The sequence below is a fragment of the Falco punctatus genome (assembly GCF_963210335.1).
Source record: "Falco punctatus genome assembly, chromosome: 12".
NCBI lineage: Eukaryota > Metazoa > Chordata > Aves > Falconiformes > Falconidae > Falco > Falco punctatus.
In genome coordinates this window covers 30377497-30393930 of record NC_137592.1, presented here as the reverse complement: position 1 = coordinate 30393930, position 16434 = coordinate 30377497, and the positions used below count along the sequence as shown (strand labels likewise).

General features: G+C 56.8%; 2 protein-coding genes across 2 annotated transcripts; both read left to right on the top strand.

Moving 5' to 3' along the window:
- The first annotated feature begins 6490 nt into the window (after nucleotides 1–6490).
- Nucleotides 6491–8844, top strand: LOC308071830 (uncharacterized protein). The gene is made up of 2 exons (XM_080407847.1): nucleotides 6491–7152; nucleotides 7217–8844. Exons 1-2 carry the CDS (start codon nucleotides 6787–6789, stop codon nucleotides 7757–7759), a joined length of 909 nt encoding a protein of 302 aa, XP_080263973.1. The 5' UTR covers nucleotides 6491–6786; the 3' UTR covers nucleotides 7760–8844.
- Nucleotides 8845–9345: 501 nt separating this feature from the next.
- Nucleotides 9346–12795, top strand: LOC308072173 (ribosome-binding protein 1-like; the record flags this gene model as incomplete). Its single annotated transcript, XM_080408684.1, has 6 exons — nucleotides 9346–9744; nucleotides 10293–10441; nucleotides 10666–10788; nucleotides 10972–11124; nucleotides 11454–11572; nucleotides 12363–12795. The coding sequence occupies exons 1-6, from the start codon at nucleotides 9366–9368 to the stop codon at nucleotides 12793–12795; spliced, it is 1356 nt and encodes a 451-aa protein (XP_080264810.1). The 5' UTR covers nucleotides 9346–9365.
- Nucleotides 12796–16434: the final 3639 nt, after the last annotated feature.

Below are 16434 nucleotides of genomic sequence, written 5' to 3'. Positions count from 1 at the left end.
TGCCAGGGATGCTTGACTGGCCTGCGGGCTGGAATAACGCTGCTTCTCTTGGTGCAGGCACAACCCTGAGCTGGCCAGGTTGCGGAAGGAGTACGCCAAGCTGACGAACAAGCTGTCTGAGAAGTCAAAGGTGCTGCAGCAAGAGGAGCGGCAGAGGAAGAGCCTGGAGCTCAAAGCGGCAGCCTTGCAGAAGGAGGTGGAGCAGCTGCAGGTCAGGCAAGCGCCTGCAAACCTGCTCCCCTCAGAGAGATGGGGCGGGTGGCTGAATTGTGTGGGATCCGTGGGGCTGGCCATGGGGAGAGCTCGGGGGGAGATGAGCGTCCGCATTTGGAAAGCGAGCTGCCTGGCGGACCTCTTCATTGCCTGCTGCCCCCTGTCAGTTTGTCACATGCAACGAGCTCTATTGCGCATCCCCGGCAAAGCCCAGGGGGCACGCTGCCCTGGTGGGAGCCGTTCTCGCTCACCCGTGAAGCTCACCAGCCGGCTGTGAGGGTGGGGGTAAGCCTAGATGCTGCACCCTGATGGGTGGTGGCCTCAGGTGAGAGAGGAAGCCCAGTGGCCCCTGCCAGCAGGTGCTCACGAGGACGTGGGTGCTCCCTCTCGACTCTGAAGCCCTTGGTGCACGAGGTAGAGCTTGTGGCCTGTTTGTTGTCACCGGGGGGTGCCTGGATTTGGGGTTTTAGGGGTGTTTAAAGGACACCTCCCAGGTAGGGCCTCTGAGCACGCCGCTGGAGCAGTGGCGCATCGCTGGCTTGTGGCCACCGAGGCGGCTCAGTGCAGACCTGAGGTGACCCGAGATGTTCTGGAGGGGGGAAGGTCACCAGAGGGCCAAGGGAGGCTCAGGCAGATGCCTTCTTTTGACTCCTATGTAGGAAAAACTGGTAAAAAATATAACAAGGGACCTGGACCAGGAAACAACCAAACTTCGGGACCTACTGAAGGTTACCCAGGACCAATTGGCCAGAGGGGGAGAAACAATAAAGAAGTGAAAGAACAGCTTCAGGAAATGGTCCTTGTGGTGGCCACAGCCATCCCTCCCCTTGGTGCTGGCGGAGGCAGGGGGAAGCGCGTGTCAGGCAGTGGTTGAAAACCAGAGACAAGGTGGCACTTGCTGCCAGAAACCATCTGGGTGGCTTTTGGGAAGCTCGGGGAGCATAGGAGATGGTGGTCATGGTTCTCCCTGCTCAAAAGGCAGGACCTGGCCCACCTGTGAAATGCTTTGATGCTTGAGCTGCCACGAGGATAAGGTTGAGACCCAGCTGAGTAACCCACCTCTGTTTTCCTTCTCCAGGGGGAAGAGGAAGGTTTGAAGAAAGGGACTTCAGCCTGACCAGTCTATGAGCTGGACCTTACCGCTCCTAAAAATAAAAACATATACTGACTTTACTGTAGGTAAAAGTTACAAGCCAGTAGGGGCCTAAACCCTAGGTTTGAAACTAGGTTGAGTAACATTTTTATTATTACATATTATATACTTTTTATTGGAAAATAAAATTGCAGAAAACCCCAACCAGTAAACACTGCAGGCATATGTTTGTAAGAAAATCTTCATAGTGTTTTGTACAACCAACAGTTTGTTCCCCAGGGAGACGCTCCGGCCACGTCGGGGCAGGCAGAACCCACGCATGTGTGAAAAGGGAAGACTGTGCTTGTACATCAACTGCTGCAATTATTTATTTTTATTTTTTCTATATTTTTCTTTTTTGTTGTTGTTTGTTGGAGTGAAAGAAGTGTGAAAGTGCGAGCCACCGGGAAGGAAGCCTCTCTTTGATGGGTGGCTTTTGTGTATTTCTGGGTGTCGGTGCAATTACAATGACGTAGTGAAAAGAGCTTATCCTTGCTTCATTTTCCCGGTTATTATTTGTTAATTTTTATTAAGTTTGCAAGCCAGCCAGGTGGTTGGGGTCACTGAAGAAGGCCCCTGCTGTGGCCGGGAGCAGATCCTTTATTCCCCGCCTTGCTCGCTGTGCTGCAAACAGCCATACCTTCTGTTTTTTCCTCCAAGACACGCAAAGGAGAGAACCCTTCCCTTCCAGCCACGTGTGTTTTCACGCTGGCGGTGCACCCCGCGGTCCCCTGCCATGGGGTCAGGCTGAGCGTGGGGACAGGGCAGAGCAGCGTGAGCGTGGGGACAGGGCACAGCAGCACAGCCACGCCAGCCCGGCGCAGGCTGCTCCTGCTCGCTTAAGCCGCAGCGCACCCCTGTAATTCTGACCCTGCGGGTGCTGCGTGGTGGTGGTCCTTGGGCACTGCCGGGCTCTCCAGCCTTCTCTCTCCCCTTCTTGTGGCTTTTTTTTTTTTTTTTTTTAATTTTTCCTTTTTTTTTTATTTGAAGTTGGTTTCTTAGGGAATGGCAGAGACCACGTCGCAGCTCGGTGCCTGTCTCCTCACAATAAAGCTGCTGAGCCCAGCGCTGACATCAGCGTCATTTGAGGAGCTGGTGGGGAGAAAAGGCCCCCAAAGGACTTGGTACCTCCTGGGTGTGTGAAGAACCAAGGCCAGGAAGGGGGATGAAGGCCAGACGCGCCTCCGTTTTGCTCCCAGAGAAGTCAGCGTGTGCTCAGCCTCTATATCAGACACAGCAGAGACTCCACGCAGGCAGGACTGGGTAGACACGTGTCCTGTCCCCCCAGCACTGCAGCTTTCTGGGTCATGATGGAGAAGGGATGTGCAAGTCACACTTGGGCTGTGGGGTCTTTGATCAGGCAAGAAGATGGGGTCCTGCTGAATTCAGGCTGAGGGAATGGCAAGCCGAGAGCCCCCCACGCAGCCCCCCACTGCCCCCCAGACCTGCCTCCCACCCTTGTCCAGAGGCACCGAGCTAGCTGGGGCTTCGCTGACTGAGCAAGGGCTGCCGCCCCCAGAAGCCGGGGCACCCATCAGTGCTGAGCTCGTCAATGCTCATTGCAGAAATGGGCTGAGCACCTTTGGAGGGTCACGCTGAGCCGCGAGAAGGACCGCCCCCGCCTCCCCAGATCCGGTGGGTGGCTCGGTGACACCCCTCCATCACTGCCTGCAGTGCCTCTCAGGATGGGAGGTGATGGAGCGCCGCACCTGGCCAGAGGGCTGTGTGTCCCCGGGAGGTGGTGGCCCCAGCCCCTGGCGCGGCAGCTGAGACCCCACGCACTCACTACAAGCCCTGCTGCCGCTGCGCCCCCCAGCCCTGTTGTACGTGCATAGGCTGCATACCCGACAAGTACCCCGGGCTCTGGCAGGTCCATCTCCCCGCGCCGGAGGGACAAACCCGGTGAGCAGAGCTTCTCCCCGCAGCCACCATTAGCCTTCAGTTTCTCTTCCTGGGCTTTGCGGCGCATGGGAGGGACCTCATGAACCAAGGACGGCCAGTGACAGCACTGTCATGTCTGCAGCATGCCTGGCCTGATACCTTTTGCCTTTGAGATCCTCAAAAAGTCAGGGAACGCCTGGATTTTACCAGGATTGCAAACCGGGCTGGAGCAAGCTGTCGAGCGTAGCGGGGTGGCCACCACCCTCGGAGAGCCCCCGGTAGCGAGAGCCCCCCAGCAGCAGGTGCAGCAAAGTGATGCGATCTTTCCGCTTTTCAGCTTTCTCTTTTTTGCTTTTGCAGCAGCGATTCCCTTGATTGTGAGCTCTTGTGCAAAACAGGGCAGATGATACCCAGGCGTTAACACAGAAGCAGTAACAAAGCCCCCAAACCAGCCAATGCAAGGAGGGCAGCCAGTGTCCCAAGCACACTAAGGGCTCTGATGATGCTCCAGAGACTGTGTGAGAGCAGATTTGGTGTCCCCAGCATGGGGGGACATTGTTGCCCTTCCAGGACACGTCGCCGAGCTGGCTCTTTTAGGAGGAAAGATGGGCAGATTCTTGCTAAGCAAAGCTGAAAAACCTCACATCTCTTTGGGGAAAGAGGTTCAGCTTAATTTTCCACACCTGAAGTGGTCCTGCTGGGATTTTTTTCTTCCCCCGGCACCTTGGTGGAAGGGGAAGTCCACCCTGAGGGGGTAGGGAAAGCCAAGCCTTGCCCACCAGCACAGGGCTGAGCACTGGCCAGCCCCTGCTCTCCTGGGAGCCCGTGGCGTTTTGCAACATGCCTGCTTTGCTGGGGGCACTCGCGCTGTCGGCCGGGCACCTGTCAGCCTGTGACACCTCAGGCTTCTCATCCCTCAAAAGATCCCTGGGACTAAGGCACTTTGGAGGCGAGTCCCTGATGCGAGCGAGGGCTTTCCCGTTGTGCAAACTGCACTCCTACCTTCCAGGTCTGACATCCTTCCCCCTTTGCAGGGTTTCTCCTGCTCCCTTTCCTAACCGAGGGAGGAAATCCCAGGCAGAAGGCCCCCACGGCGTCACCTGGGCTGGCTGTCTCTTGGAAGATGCCTGCAGTCTGGAGGCGCGTCATCAGGTGGATCTGGGGCTGGGAGTTCCCGTGGTTTGTCAGGCAGCACCAGTCCCGCTGTGTCACCACATTTCCTTCTCAACCTGCACTTTGGACAGAGACCAGTCCTGCAGACACCTCGGCAAGGACGAGCCCTTGATGAGGACGACGACGAGCCGCTTTTGGGTGAGCTCAGAGCTGACTGAAACACAGGCGAAAAGCCCCAGCACAAACCAGGCCGCTTTGCTTTTCTCAAAAGTCACAAAGCTTCGCTCCGGTGGATCTCTTTGCATCGGAAACCCTTGTGCTCCCAGCGCGGTGACCCGCACGGGCGCCAAGTCAGAGCAGTCCGTCACCGCCTGCCTCTGAATTCAAGGTTTGAACCGCGCAGCGTGGCCAGAGAGGGCACGTGCTGCGTGAGGTCATGGACCACCATTTCCCTGGCCCTGCGGCTAAGCCAGCGCAGCCTGCTGCTGTGCCGGGAGCGGCGGGGACAGTGCCGCTTCTGTCTCGCAGAAGCATCTGACCCGCTAGTAAGTGCGTATGAGAGAAACGAAGGTAGTTCTAAATTCAACTATGCCAACAAAAAGCCGTTTTTATAGAATCCCTCAGGCTGAAAGGGAACTCAAGGCACTTCACAACAAGAACACTGACCCTCTAGAACGAGTGAACCTTTAACTCTTGTTTCCTGCACCGCCAGTTTACAAGAGTGGATTAGGACGATTTCTCCAGAAAAGTCTGTCTATTTTATCGCTATTTCACTTCAGAATTAGCCTTTATAAGTACTGCTCTGCAACTGCAAGCACGAAGAATTTAACCCAGTTTTTGTGCCAACAGGTCGTTTTAGCCTAACTTTCACTAGAGGTTTTCACTTTTGTATTTAATGGTTACAGGGGAAACGGGTTCTGAGCTTGGCAATTTGACCAGGAGCCTCCAAAAGACTGACTGAATTTTGCTTTTTACAGTTTAGAAAATTAAGAGCAGGAACCAGATTGTTCTCACCCCACCCACCCACCCACCGCCCTTTCGTCCCGTGATACACTGACACGTTGCAGCACTGGACCAACAATTTTGGGAGACCTTTAGTGTTAATCCATCGGGGACAGTGTTGGGCTGCTGGGCAACCAATGCAAATATTAATACACCAAGAGAAATCCTTAGATGTGATTTATTGAGGGTCATTTGTACATACGAGCTACATCTCCAAAACCTACTCTACCAGACAGCTTCCCTACAGTTAGTGAAACCCTTGCCTGCAATGGTTGCTTTACATGACTGATCTATTGAAACATGGAATGCCTGTAGAGTTGTGGCACTCCATGGCATCTAGACGGGACTTGCTTCAAGAGCTACGACCAGGGAGCCTCCTGGCTTCTCAGCCATGCAAGCTCGGTCAGGTCCTCTGGCCCATTTGCTTGGCATTCATGCTTTCTGCCTAAAAAAAAAAGAGGCAAAACGCACAATAATGCGGCATTCCAACATGCTAGTAATCGATCAAACACACTTGGCAGTAACATTAGAAGAGGCAATCGGGTCACCCAAGCAGGTAAGTCCTGCCTTAGCTTAGGCATTTGGATGGTTTTCCCTGACGGGTGTCAGAGGAGACATCTGGCTACACGCCAAGTAGCAATGTAGAAACACCAGGGAGAACGTTTTCACTACATGCGTGCTCAGACCGTCCCCTTGTCACCGCAGGCTCTCTCAGGAGCGGATCTCTCCTTTCTAGGGCTACCCTGGATACGGCGGGTGAGGAGGCTACACGCAAGCAGGCTCCGATGGCTGACTCTGCTCCCGCTGGCTCTGGAGAGGTGGGTGAAAGAATCAGAGTGAGAATCTGGGCTGTAGAGACCAGAAAGGCCTTGCTGCTCCAAGGAACCACCAATGCATTCTTTTCTTGGAGGGCGGGGAGCCCAACCCAAGCCTGTCTGATGCGGAGAGAAGCTGCATTTTGTCAGGAGTTCTTTCTTTAACTTCCGCATGTGCAGCACAGCCTCCCTGGGTAGTTCCAGTCCACCGGCCAGCTGTCCTGTGAAGGCTGGCACTGCTGCACAACGGTGCTGTCTGCCTTGCAGGCTGCAAGATTGTGGCCCAGTGCAGCAGGAGGAAGCGAGGTGGGGGCAGCGCTCTCTGGCTACAAGCCAGGCCGGCTTAGCATGACATTTCTGAATGCTGCAGCAAGGTGTTGACTCCTTGGTTAGCGGGGTCTGACAGGCTGACTAGAACTTTGCTTCTCCACGTGGAGACGCAGTGCCTTTTCAAATGAGTAATCACAACCACACCTCTAAATCAAGCGCATTGTTAATTACTACCATTGCACAGTATGTTTGAGATCGGGTCTTTCAAGAGACACAGGGCTGAACGTCCTCTGCCACAGCAGCAGCTCTGGAAGGAATCTAACGGTTTCCAGCCTGTGTGGTGCAGATGTGCTGCTCTGCATGGCACAGCTATGGTGTCACAGACATGGCAAAACCTGCTCTTGTCCTGAGCACAGTTCTACTGCCTCCAAAATTCAGTCACACCTTGTAGGTTTTAGCCAGGGCTCATCTGAGCTCCGTCACAGGGCATTTCACTTGCGAAGTTCTCATCTCTCACTAGCATCTCAAAAGAAACCCCAACCAAAACCCAAAGCCCAAACCAGCATCCAGCTGCTTTGGGAGGTGGCGGGAGCAGCTGGTGGGGTTGGAGGGCGTTTGCCATCAGTCGGCGATGCCCTTGCCCTAAGCTGGAGCTGCAAATTTTGGCCTAAGTCTGCCACGGTGGCAGCGCGAGGTCAGGAGTTCTACTGGTGGTGGCAGTGTGAGGTCAGCAGCTCTGTTGGCGGTGGCAACAGGAGGTCAGGAGTTCTACTGGTGGTGGCAGTGTGAGGTCAGCAGCTCTGTTGGCGATGGCATTGTGAGGTCAGCAGCTCTGTTGGTACCGGCACATTGGGGTTGCCAGGTGAGGAATGCAGGGCGCTCAGTTCCGCCCCGGAACAGCTCCGGGGAGCATTGGTCTGGCCCTAAAGCCAGCAGAAGGACGTGGGTACATGTTCTCTGGACCCTCGCTTCTATTTCCTGCCAGGAAGAGGAAAAGCAGCCCTTTTCACCCTGCAGGTTAGGAATAATCCCTCTGTCCCGATGGGGACCATCCCAAAGTGATGCTGCGTTGTCAGGAGGGAGGGAGCTGGCACCAGCTGTGCTGGGATGGAGCCGGCTGAGGCCGTTGAAATCGAAACGGCCTGGGTGGACCTGGGGTAGCGATGCCTGTAGTATCAGCTGGGATCTCGAGCGGTGCCCTGGGGTAGGAAGGTGGCCCTGCCGGGGGAGGCTGGTTCCAGCTGGCGTTGGCAGCGTGCCCGCCTGCCAGCTCTCTGCTGCTTCGGCTGGGGTGCTTGGAGAGGCGGGCAGGGAGAGCTGGGCTGCTGGTTGAAACATCCCTCAAAACCCCCCCTGGGGGCTGCAGGTGACATTTTCCTTGCACTGTGTCCCCCTGGCTGCACCGGTGCGGATTCGGCTGGGAGTGAGTTCGCCGCTGTCGGCTGTTAGAAAGGGAAAGGCTCTGAGGTCTCTCCCTGCGAGCACCGAGGTTTTGAAAAGATGCTGATCTCCTTAGTTATAGCCTTAATTTTGCCTCCTCCCTTTGCAGCCCCTCCCTCCTTCCTCAACCTGCAGCCTCTTCAAGAGGAAATTTGAAAATGTTTTCAGTTAGGCGCGGGGTGGGAACTTCTGATAGCCGAGGGCTTGATGCGTTGGTCACGAGAAAGCGCAGCCTGGCACCTCCTGGGGAGTGCCCCTGCGCAGATGAACTGCCTGACTGCAGCATCTGGGGGGTTGTGAGCCACGTGGAGGTGATGCCCCCACGGGGGAAACGCGCGAGCGGGACAGCGGGGAAGAGCCTGGCTTCCAGACTCGGGACGGGGTTCGGTTAGCGGTTAAGAAGAGTGCAGGCAGCAGCATCTTCCTCCGCGTGGGGCTGCACCCCGCCTGCCAGGTCTCAGACCAGGCAGTACGGTCTCCGTTGCTGCTCCGTGTGTTATGGGTGGAGAACCTGAGCGTGGAGAGGAGGGTGGGAAAGGACCCTGTGCCCGGTTTGCCCGCCAGTTAATGGCAGAGGTGGAAAGAGAAGTGCCACATCCAGCACTCCCTTTGCAAGTCTCGTTTCTTCCTGCGGGCATCTGCCGGGGAGATGAGACGGTTAATGACCACGCTTTGCTTTGCTTTGGCTTGAACTTAGGCCTTTTCTTGGTGTTTGCATCTCAAGGAGCTGGTAGCATCTTGGTTCTCTGTGTGCTGTCTGTAGCATCATTGCTGGGCTGGTTCTCGTCACTGGCAGCTGGGAGCAGCGACCCAGTGGGATGCGGTCACCGCGCATCCTCCCTGCCAGGCTGGGCAGAGGCCAGCAGTGCCGCAGGGCGCGGGTGGCAAAGGGAGGCGGCCAAGGCTGTTGCAAAGCTGGGGAAAGCTCTCCCGTGCATGCTTTCCCCTTCCAGGGGGGTGTTTTATTCCAAAGCTGAGACCCTGATGCACTTCCACCTGCGCCTGGGTGCAGAGAAAAGGCCAGATGCCCCAGCGAGAGCCCAGGTCTTGGCCAAACTGCACCAGGCAGTCTGAAAACGGGCTCTCTTACTGCCGCAGGGCTGCAGGTATTGCCCAAGGTCATGCAAAAGCGTCCCATTGGACATGTCATGGGCACTGTGCTCATGAATGTCTCTGATTGCACCCCTGCTTTTTTCTTCCCCCTCTTTGGTTCTTCTGGAGATTGCTGCAGCCAGCGCAAGCGGTCCCTGCGGTGCGGATGGAGCACCGTGCGCTGTGCTGCGCTGCGCAGGAGCACAAACCTGGGGTGGGGGGTGGGGTGTCGTCAGGTTGCCCTCACCAGAGGTATGTGAATCCTGAGCACTTTTTGGAGCGTGGTGCCATTTGGAAACACAGATGGACATAGGAGACTCGCTGCTCACAGAGAGGCTGTTGCACCTCCTTGTTGTCCCCACTAACTGTTGTTCTGGTGTCCTGCAGGCACAGAATAATAAGGCACGATGGATGTCTATGACCCTCCGACACTGGATGTTGTAGTCTGTGGAGGTTTGATGGTGGTATTGGCCATTGGGATCTTCCTGTTCTCCTTCCTGGAGAAGGTCCTCCTTCCTTCTGAGGAAGCCTTGGCCAAGCAAGGCAAATACAATAAGACCACCCAGCAGAAGGAAAAAGAGAAAAAGCAGAAAGAGGAAGCTGTTGAGAAAAAAGGAAAGGAAAAGGAAGAGAAACCAAATGGAAAGATCGCAGAGCAGCACCAAAGTGCTCCAGCTGTCAGCTCCGTCACCATCAAGATACCAAATGTTCTTCCAACCCATGAGGAGCAGAAGCCTAATGGACCTGTCAAGAAGGCAGCTGCATCCAAGAAGAAACGCGAGCCAGGTAAGGCCAAGTTCCTCTGCGTATTTCCCCGTCGAGTAAGCCGGCAGAGGGATCGGAGAAGGGCTGGAGTCATCTCGTTCCCTTAGCAAAGAAAGAGCTGGAACGAACCTGCCTAGTGAAAGGCAGGAGACGACCTTGCTGCTCTGCGCCACCGGCACCGCTGCGTGGAGCGACGTCCCCCAGCGAGGCTGTGTCACGATGGAGTCCAGCTTCTGATGCCCACCATGTCTCTGCTCCCTGGCATTAGCAAAGCGTGCCCAGCTCCGGCTGGAAACGCTCAGTGTGATGGAGGGCGGTGGCAGGGCGGCAGGAGCAGTAGCAGAGCCAGGCAGAGGTGGCAGCTGGCTCAGGGAACGCTTGTCTGTGGTGAGCGCCGTCCCCAGCGCTCGTCACATTGCTTTCAGTTAGAGAGGTATCAAACTTGGCTGTGGACATCTGGGCGGTTGCTGGCGTGAAATGGCAGTTACGGGGTTGAAGTCAACTGAGGTGATGCTACTCAGCCCTGCCGTTGGCTCGAGCGCTCCCAACCCCTCCTCTCTCCTCCCCAGCACCTGCGGACTCGGATGGGCCCCTCTACCTGCCCTACAAGACGCTTGTGTCCACAGTCAGCAGCACGGTGTTCAGCGAGGGGGAGGCCCAGCGGCTCATGGAGATCCTGAGGGAGAAAGCGGGCATCGTCCAGGACACCTGGCACACGGTAGGGCTGCCAGCACCGCCGTGGCCGCCAGGGCTGGGCCGAGCCTCGGGGGGTGCGCAGGGGTGAAGGCAGCCCGTTTTCGGGCAGGCTGTCCCCCGAGGGTCAGCCTTAGAGACGGGAGCTGAATTTTCCCTGGAGCAGAGGGCATGATCCTGTGCGTGTGGGGGGGAGGGGTTGGATCGGTCGGTGGCGGTCCCCGCTGATGTGCCACCCTGTGCCGGCAGGCCATGCAGAAGGGTGGCCCGGTCGCTGTCCTGAAACGCCGGCTGGAGGAGAAGGAGAAGCAGCTCGCCACTGAGCAGGAGGCTGCAGCCGCTGCCAGAAACAAGAGGCGGGAGCTGAGCAAGGTAAGTGCCGCGCAGCCCTCCCGGCACCCCTGGCACGGGCCCTGCCCCTCACGGCATGGGGGCACCTCCGAAGGAGTTACACTTTTTAAAGCCTTCTGAGCTCGGAGGCCATTTGTTTCAAGTCCCCTTAAAGTAGGGAAATTCCTACGCTGAGGACTGACCGGGTGGCTTCTCTCCTCGAAGGAGCTGGTGGCCGAGCGGGCTAAGGTGATGGCTGTGGAGGGCAAGCTGAAGGGGCAGCTGCTGGCCCGCGAGCAGGAGATGGCAGCGGTGCAGGCACGCATGCAGGCCAGCTACCAGGACCATGTCCAGAAAACGCAGGAGCTCCAGGACAAGGTGAGCCCCACACGCTGCTCTGTTGCCGGTGTCTGACGGCTGGCCTTCGGTGGCAGGTGCCTGGTCTTTTGGAGAAGACCGAGGTGGACGAGGGGACCAGAGCCTCAGGGAGGGGCGAGAGCCCCGCAGTGCTCCTGAGCCGTGGTGCTCAAGCTAGAAGAGGGATGTGGGAGCATCCTCATGGGATGCGGCAGCCCCGGGGCTCTCAGCATCAGCAGACACCTCGCTGTGGCTTCCTTGCCAGTCCCTCTTGCTCATGGGGTGGGCTTCTCAGGAGAGAGCAGAGGGACCGGCGGTGGCGGCATTAACCCCTGTTGGGCTCTCCCTAGATCCGGACCCTGCAGGAGCAGCTGGAGAACAGACCCAACACGCAGCTGGCTCGCCTGCAGCAGGAGAACTCCATGCTGAGGGATGCCCTCTACCAGACCAGCAGCTGGATGGAGAGCAAGTAAGACTGGGGCGGGGGGCAGAGCCTGGGGCCGCCCTCTGGCAAGCCCTGGGGGTGGCTGTCCATCAGGCTTGGCCACCCGCTTTCTGGAGGGTGCTTCTACAGGCACCCCAGCTAGCTGGAGGTAGAGGAGGGAGTGAGGAAGAGATTGCCAAATGGCTTTTGGGGGCCTGGCAGGGGAAACGAGGATGTTTTTCCCAAGTGGAAGGGCAGGGGAAACCCTCTCTGCTTTGGGGTCACCTGTGCCGATGCCAGCGGAGGGGGGCAGAGGGGACCAGAAGGCGCTGCAGCATTGCTCCCCACTTCGGGGAGCTTGTGCTCACCAGCTTCAGAAGAAACGTAGCTGGCTCCTTGATGGGAGCGGTGCTGCAGAGAACCGAGACCTGCCTGGTGCATACAGAACAAACAGGAGCTAGGGAGAAGAATTTCACGCTCCTTTCTATAGAAGGTCTGAAATGGCTGGTGATTAACAGCGCCCAACTAATTACAGAGCAGACTCCAGCTGCCTAGAGTGCTTTCTCCTGTGTCTGGGAACACAGATCCTTGCGACTTCTCCTTCATGAGAAAGGAATGTCTCCTGTGATGGAAACGCAGCTTTTGAAAAGTGATGTGCCAGCTCTCTGCACCCCATCCCTGAAGGACCAGGCGTGTCCCAGAAACAGGCGAACGCCACCGCTGAGATGTTTCAAGCCCTGCTACCAGGCCCACAGGAGGATGTGTTCCCCCTGGGTAACGCCAGGGATGCTTGACTGGCCTGCGGGCTGGAATAACGCTGCTTCTCTTGGTGCAGGCACAACCCTGAGCTGGCCAGGTTGCGGAAGGAGTACGCCAAGCTGACGAACAAGCTGTCTGAGAAGTCAAAGGTGCTGCAGCAAGAGGAGCGGCAGAGGAAGAGCCTGGAGCTCAAAGCGGCAGCCTTGCAGAAGGAGGTGGAGCAGCTGCAGGTCAGGCAAGCGCCTGCAAACCTGCTCCCCTCAGAGAGATGGGGCGGGTGGCTGAATTGTGTGGGATCCGTGGGGCTGGCCATGGGGAGAGCTCGGGGGGAGATGAGCGTCCGCATTTGGAAAGCGAGCTGCCTGGCAGACCTCTTCATTGCCTGCTGCCCCCTGTCAGTTTGTCACATGCAACGAGCTCTATTGCGCATCCCCGGCAAAGCCCAGGGGGCACGCTGCCCTGGTGGGAGCCGTTCTCGCTCACCCGTGAAGCTCACCAGCCGGCTGTGAGGGTGGGGGTAAGCCTAGATGCTGCACCCTGATGGGTGGTGGCCTCAGGTGAGAGAGGAAGCCCAGTGGCCCCTGCCAGCAGGTGCTCACGAGGACGTGGGTGCTCCCTCTCGACTCTGAAGCCCTTGGTGCACGAGGTAGAGCTTGTGGCCTGTTTGTTGTCACCGGGGGGTGCCTGGATTTGGGGTTTTAGGGGTGTTTAAAGGACACCTCCCAGGTAGGGCCTCTGAGCACGCCGCTGGAGCAGTGGCGCATCGCTGGCTTGTGGCCACCGAGGCGGCTCAGTGCAGACCTGAGGTGACCCGAGATGTTCTGGAGGGGGGAAGGTCACCAGAGGGCCAAGGGAGGCTCAGGCAGATGCCTTCTTTTGACTCCTATGTAGGAAAAACTGGTAAAAAATATAACAAGGGACCTGGACCAGGAAACAACCAAACTTCGGGACCTACTGAAGGTTACCCAGGACCAATTGGCCAGAGGGGGAGAAACAATAAAGAAGTGAAAGAACAGCTTCAGGAAATGGTCCTTGTGGTGGCCACAGCCATCCCTCCCCTTGGTGCTGGCGGAGGCAGGGGGAAGCGCGTGTCAGGCAGTGGTTGAAAACCAGAGACAAGGTGGCACTTGCTGCCAGAAACCATCTGGGTGGCTTTTGGGAAGCTCGGGGAGCATAGGAGATGGTGGTCATGGTTCTCCCTGCTCAAAAGGCAGGACCTGGCCCACCTGTGAAATGCTTTGATGCTTGAGCTGCCACGAGGATAAGGTTGAGACCCAGCTGAGTAACCCACCTCTGTTTTCCTTCTCCAGGGGGAAGAGGAAGGTTTGAAGAAAGGGACTTCAGCCTGACCAGTCTATGAGCTAGACCTTACCGCTCCTAAAAATAAAAACATATACTGACTTTACTGTAGGTAAAAGTTACAAGCCAGTAGGGACCTAAACCCTAGGTTTGAAACTAGGTTGAGTAACATTTTTATTATTACATATTATATACTTTTTATTGGAAAATAAAATTGCAGAAAACCCCAACCAGTAAACACTGCAGGCATATGTTTGTAAGAAAATCTTCATAGTGTTTTGTACAACCAACAGTTTGTTCCCCAGGGAGACGCTCCGGCCACGTCGGGGCAGGCAGAACCCACGCATGTGTGAAAAGGGAAGACTGTGCTTGTACATCAACTGCTGCAATTATTTATTTTTATTTTTTCTATATTTTTCTTTTTTGTTGTTGTTTGTTGGAGTGAAAGAAGTGTGAAAGTGCGAGCCACCGGGAAGGAAGCCTCTCTTTGATGGGTGGCTTTTGTGTATTTCTGGGTGTCGGTGCAATTACAATGACGTAGTGAAAAGAGCTTATCCTTGCTTCATTTTCCCGGTTATTATTTGTTAATTTTTATTAAGTTTGCAAGCCAGCCAGGTGGTTGGGGTCACTGAAGAAGGCCCCTGCTGTGGCCGGGAGCAGATCCTTTATTCCCCGCCTTGCTCGCTGTGCTGCAAACAGCCATACCTTCTGTTTTTTCCTCCAAGACACGCAAAGGAGAGAACCCTTCCCTTCCAGCCACGTGTGTTTTCACGCTGGCGGTGCACCCCGCGGTCCCCTGCCATGGGGTCAGGCTGAGCGTGGGGACAGGGCAGAGCAGCGTGAGCGTGGGGACAGGGCACAGCAGCACAGCCACGCCAGCCCGGCGCAGGCTGCTCCTGCTCGCTTAAGCCGCAGCGCACCCCTGTAATTCTGACCCTGCGGGTGCTGCGTGGTGGTGGTCCTTGGGCACTGCCGGGCTCTCCAGCCTTCTCTCTCCCCTTCTTGTGGCTTTTTTTTTTTTTTTTTTTTAATTTTTCCTTTTTTTTTTATTTGAAGTTGGTTTCTTAGGGAATGGCAGAGACCACGTCGCAGCTCGGTGCCTGTCTCCTCACAATAAAGCTGCTGAGCCCAGCGCTGACATCAGCGTCATTTGAGGAGCTGGTGGGGAGAAAAGGCCCCCAAAGGACTTGGTACCTCCTGGGTGTGTGAAGAACCAAGGCCAGGAAGGGGGATGAAGGCCAGACGCGCCTCCGTTTTGCTCCCAGAGAAGTCAGCGTGTGCTCAGCCTCTATATCAGACACAGCAGAGACTCCACGCAGGCAGGACTGGGTAGACACGTGTCCTGTCCCCCCAGCACTGCAGCTTTCTGGGTCATGATGGAGAAGGGATGTGCAAGTCACACTTGGGCTGTGGGGTCTTTGATCAGGCAAGAAGATGGGGTCCTGCTGAATTCAGGCTGAGGGAATGGCAAGCCGAGAGCCCCCCACGCAGCCCCCCACTGCCCCCCAGACCTGCCTCCCACCCTTGTCCAGAGGCACCGAGCTAGCTGGGGCTTCGCTGACTGAGCAAGGGCTGCCGCCCCCAGAAGCCGGGGCACCCATCAGTGCTGAGCTCGTCAATGCTCATTGCAGAAATGGGCTGAGCACCTTTGGAGGGTCACGCTGAGCCGCGAGAAGGACCGCCCCCGCCTCCCCAGATCCGGTGGGTGGCTCGGTGACACCCCTCCATCACTGCCTGCAGTGCCTCTCAGGATGGGAGGTGATGGAGCGCCGCACCTGGCCAGAGGGCTGTGTGTCCCCGGGAGGTGGTGGCCCCAGCCCCTGGCGCGGCAGCTGAGACCCCACGCACTCACTACAAGCCCTGCTGCCGCTGCGCCCCCCAGCCCTGTTGTACGTGCATAGGCTGCATACCCGACAAGTACCCCGGGCTCTGGCAGGTCCATCTCCCCGCGCCGGAGGGACAAACCTGGTGAGCAGAGCTTCTCCCCGCAGCCACCATTAGCCTTCAGTTTCTCTTCCTGGGCTTTGCGGCGCATGGGAGGGACCTCATGAACCAAGGACGGCCAGTGACAGCACTGTCATGTCTGCAGCATGCCTGGCCTGATACCTTTTGCCTTTGAGATCCTCAAAAAGTCAGGGAACGCCTGGATTTTACCAGGATTGCAAACCGGGCTGGAGCAAGCTGTCGAGCGTAGCGGGGTGGCCATCACCCTCGGAGAGCCCCCGGTAGCGAGAGCCCCCCAGCAGCAGGTGCAGCAAAGTGATGCGATCTTTCCGCTTTTCAGCTTTCTCTTTTTTGCTTTTGCAGCAGCGATTCCCTTGATTGTGAGCTCTTGTGCAAAACAGGGCAGATGATACCCAGGCGTTAACACAGAAGCAGTAACAAAGCCCCCAAACCAGCCAATGCAAGGAGGGCAGCCAGTGTCCCAAGCACACTAAGGGCTCTGATGATGCTCCAGAGACTGTGTGAGAGCAGATTTGGTGTCCCCAGCATGGGGGGACATTGTTGCCCTTCCAGGACACGTCGCCGAGCTGGCTCTTTTAGGAGGAAAGATGGGCAGATTCTTGCTAAGCAAAGCTGAAAAACCTCACATCTCTTTGGGGAAAGAGGTTCAGCTTAATTTTCCACACCTGAAGTGGTCCTGCTGGGATTTTTTTCTTCCCCCGGCACCTTGGTGGAAGGGGAAGTCCACCCTGAGGGGGTAGGGAAAGCCAAGCCTTGCCCACCAGCACAGGGCTGAGCACTGGCCAGCCCCTGCTCTCCTGGGAGCCCGTGGCGTTTTGCAACATGCCTGCTTTGCTGGGGGCACTCGCGCTGTCGGCCGGGCACCTGTCAGCCTGTGACACCTC

Coding starts and splice junctions, on each gene's coding strand:
- LOC308071830 (XM_080407847.1), top strand. CDS start 6,787: ATGGCACAGCTATGGTGTCACAGACATGGCAAAACCTGCTCTTGTCCT. Junction 7,153..7,216: donor ACTGGTGGTGGCAGTGTGAG/GTCAGCAGCTCT, acceptor TGGCAGTGTGAG/GTCAGCAGCTCTGTTGGCGA.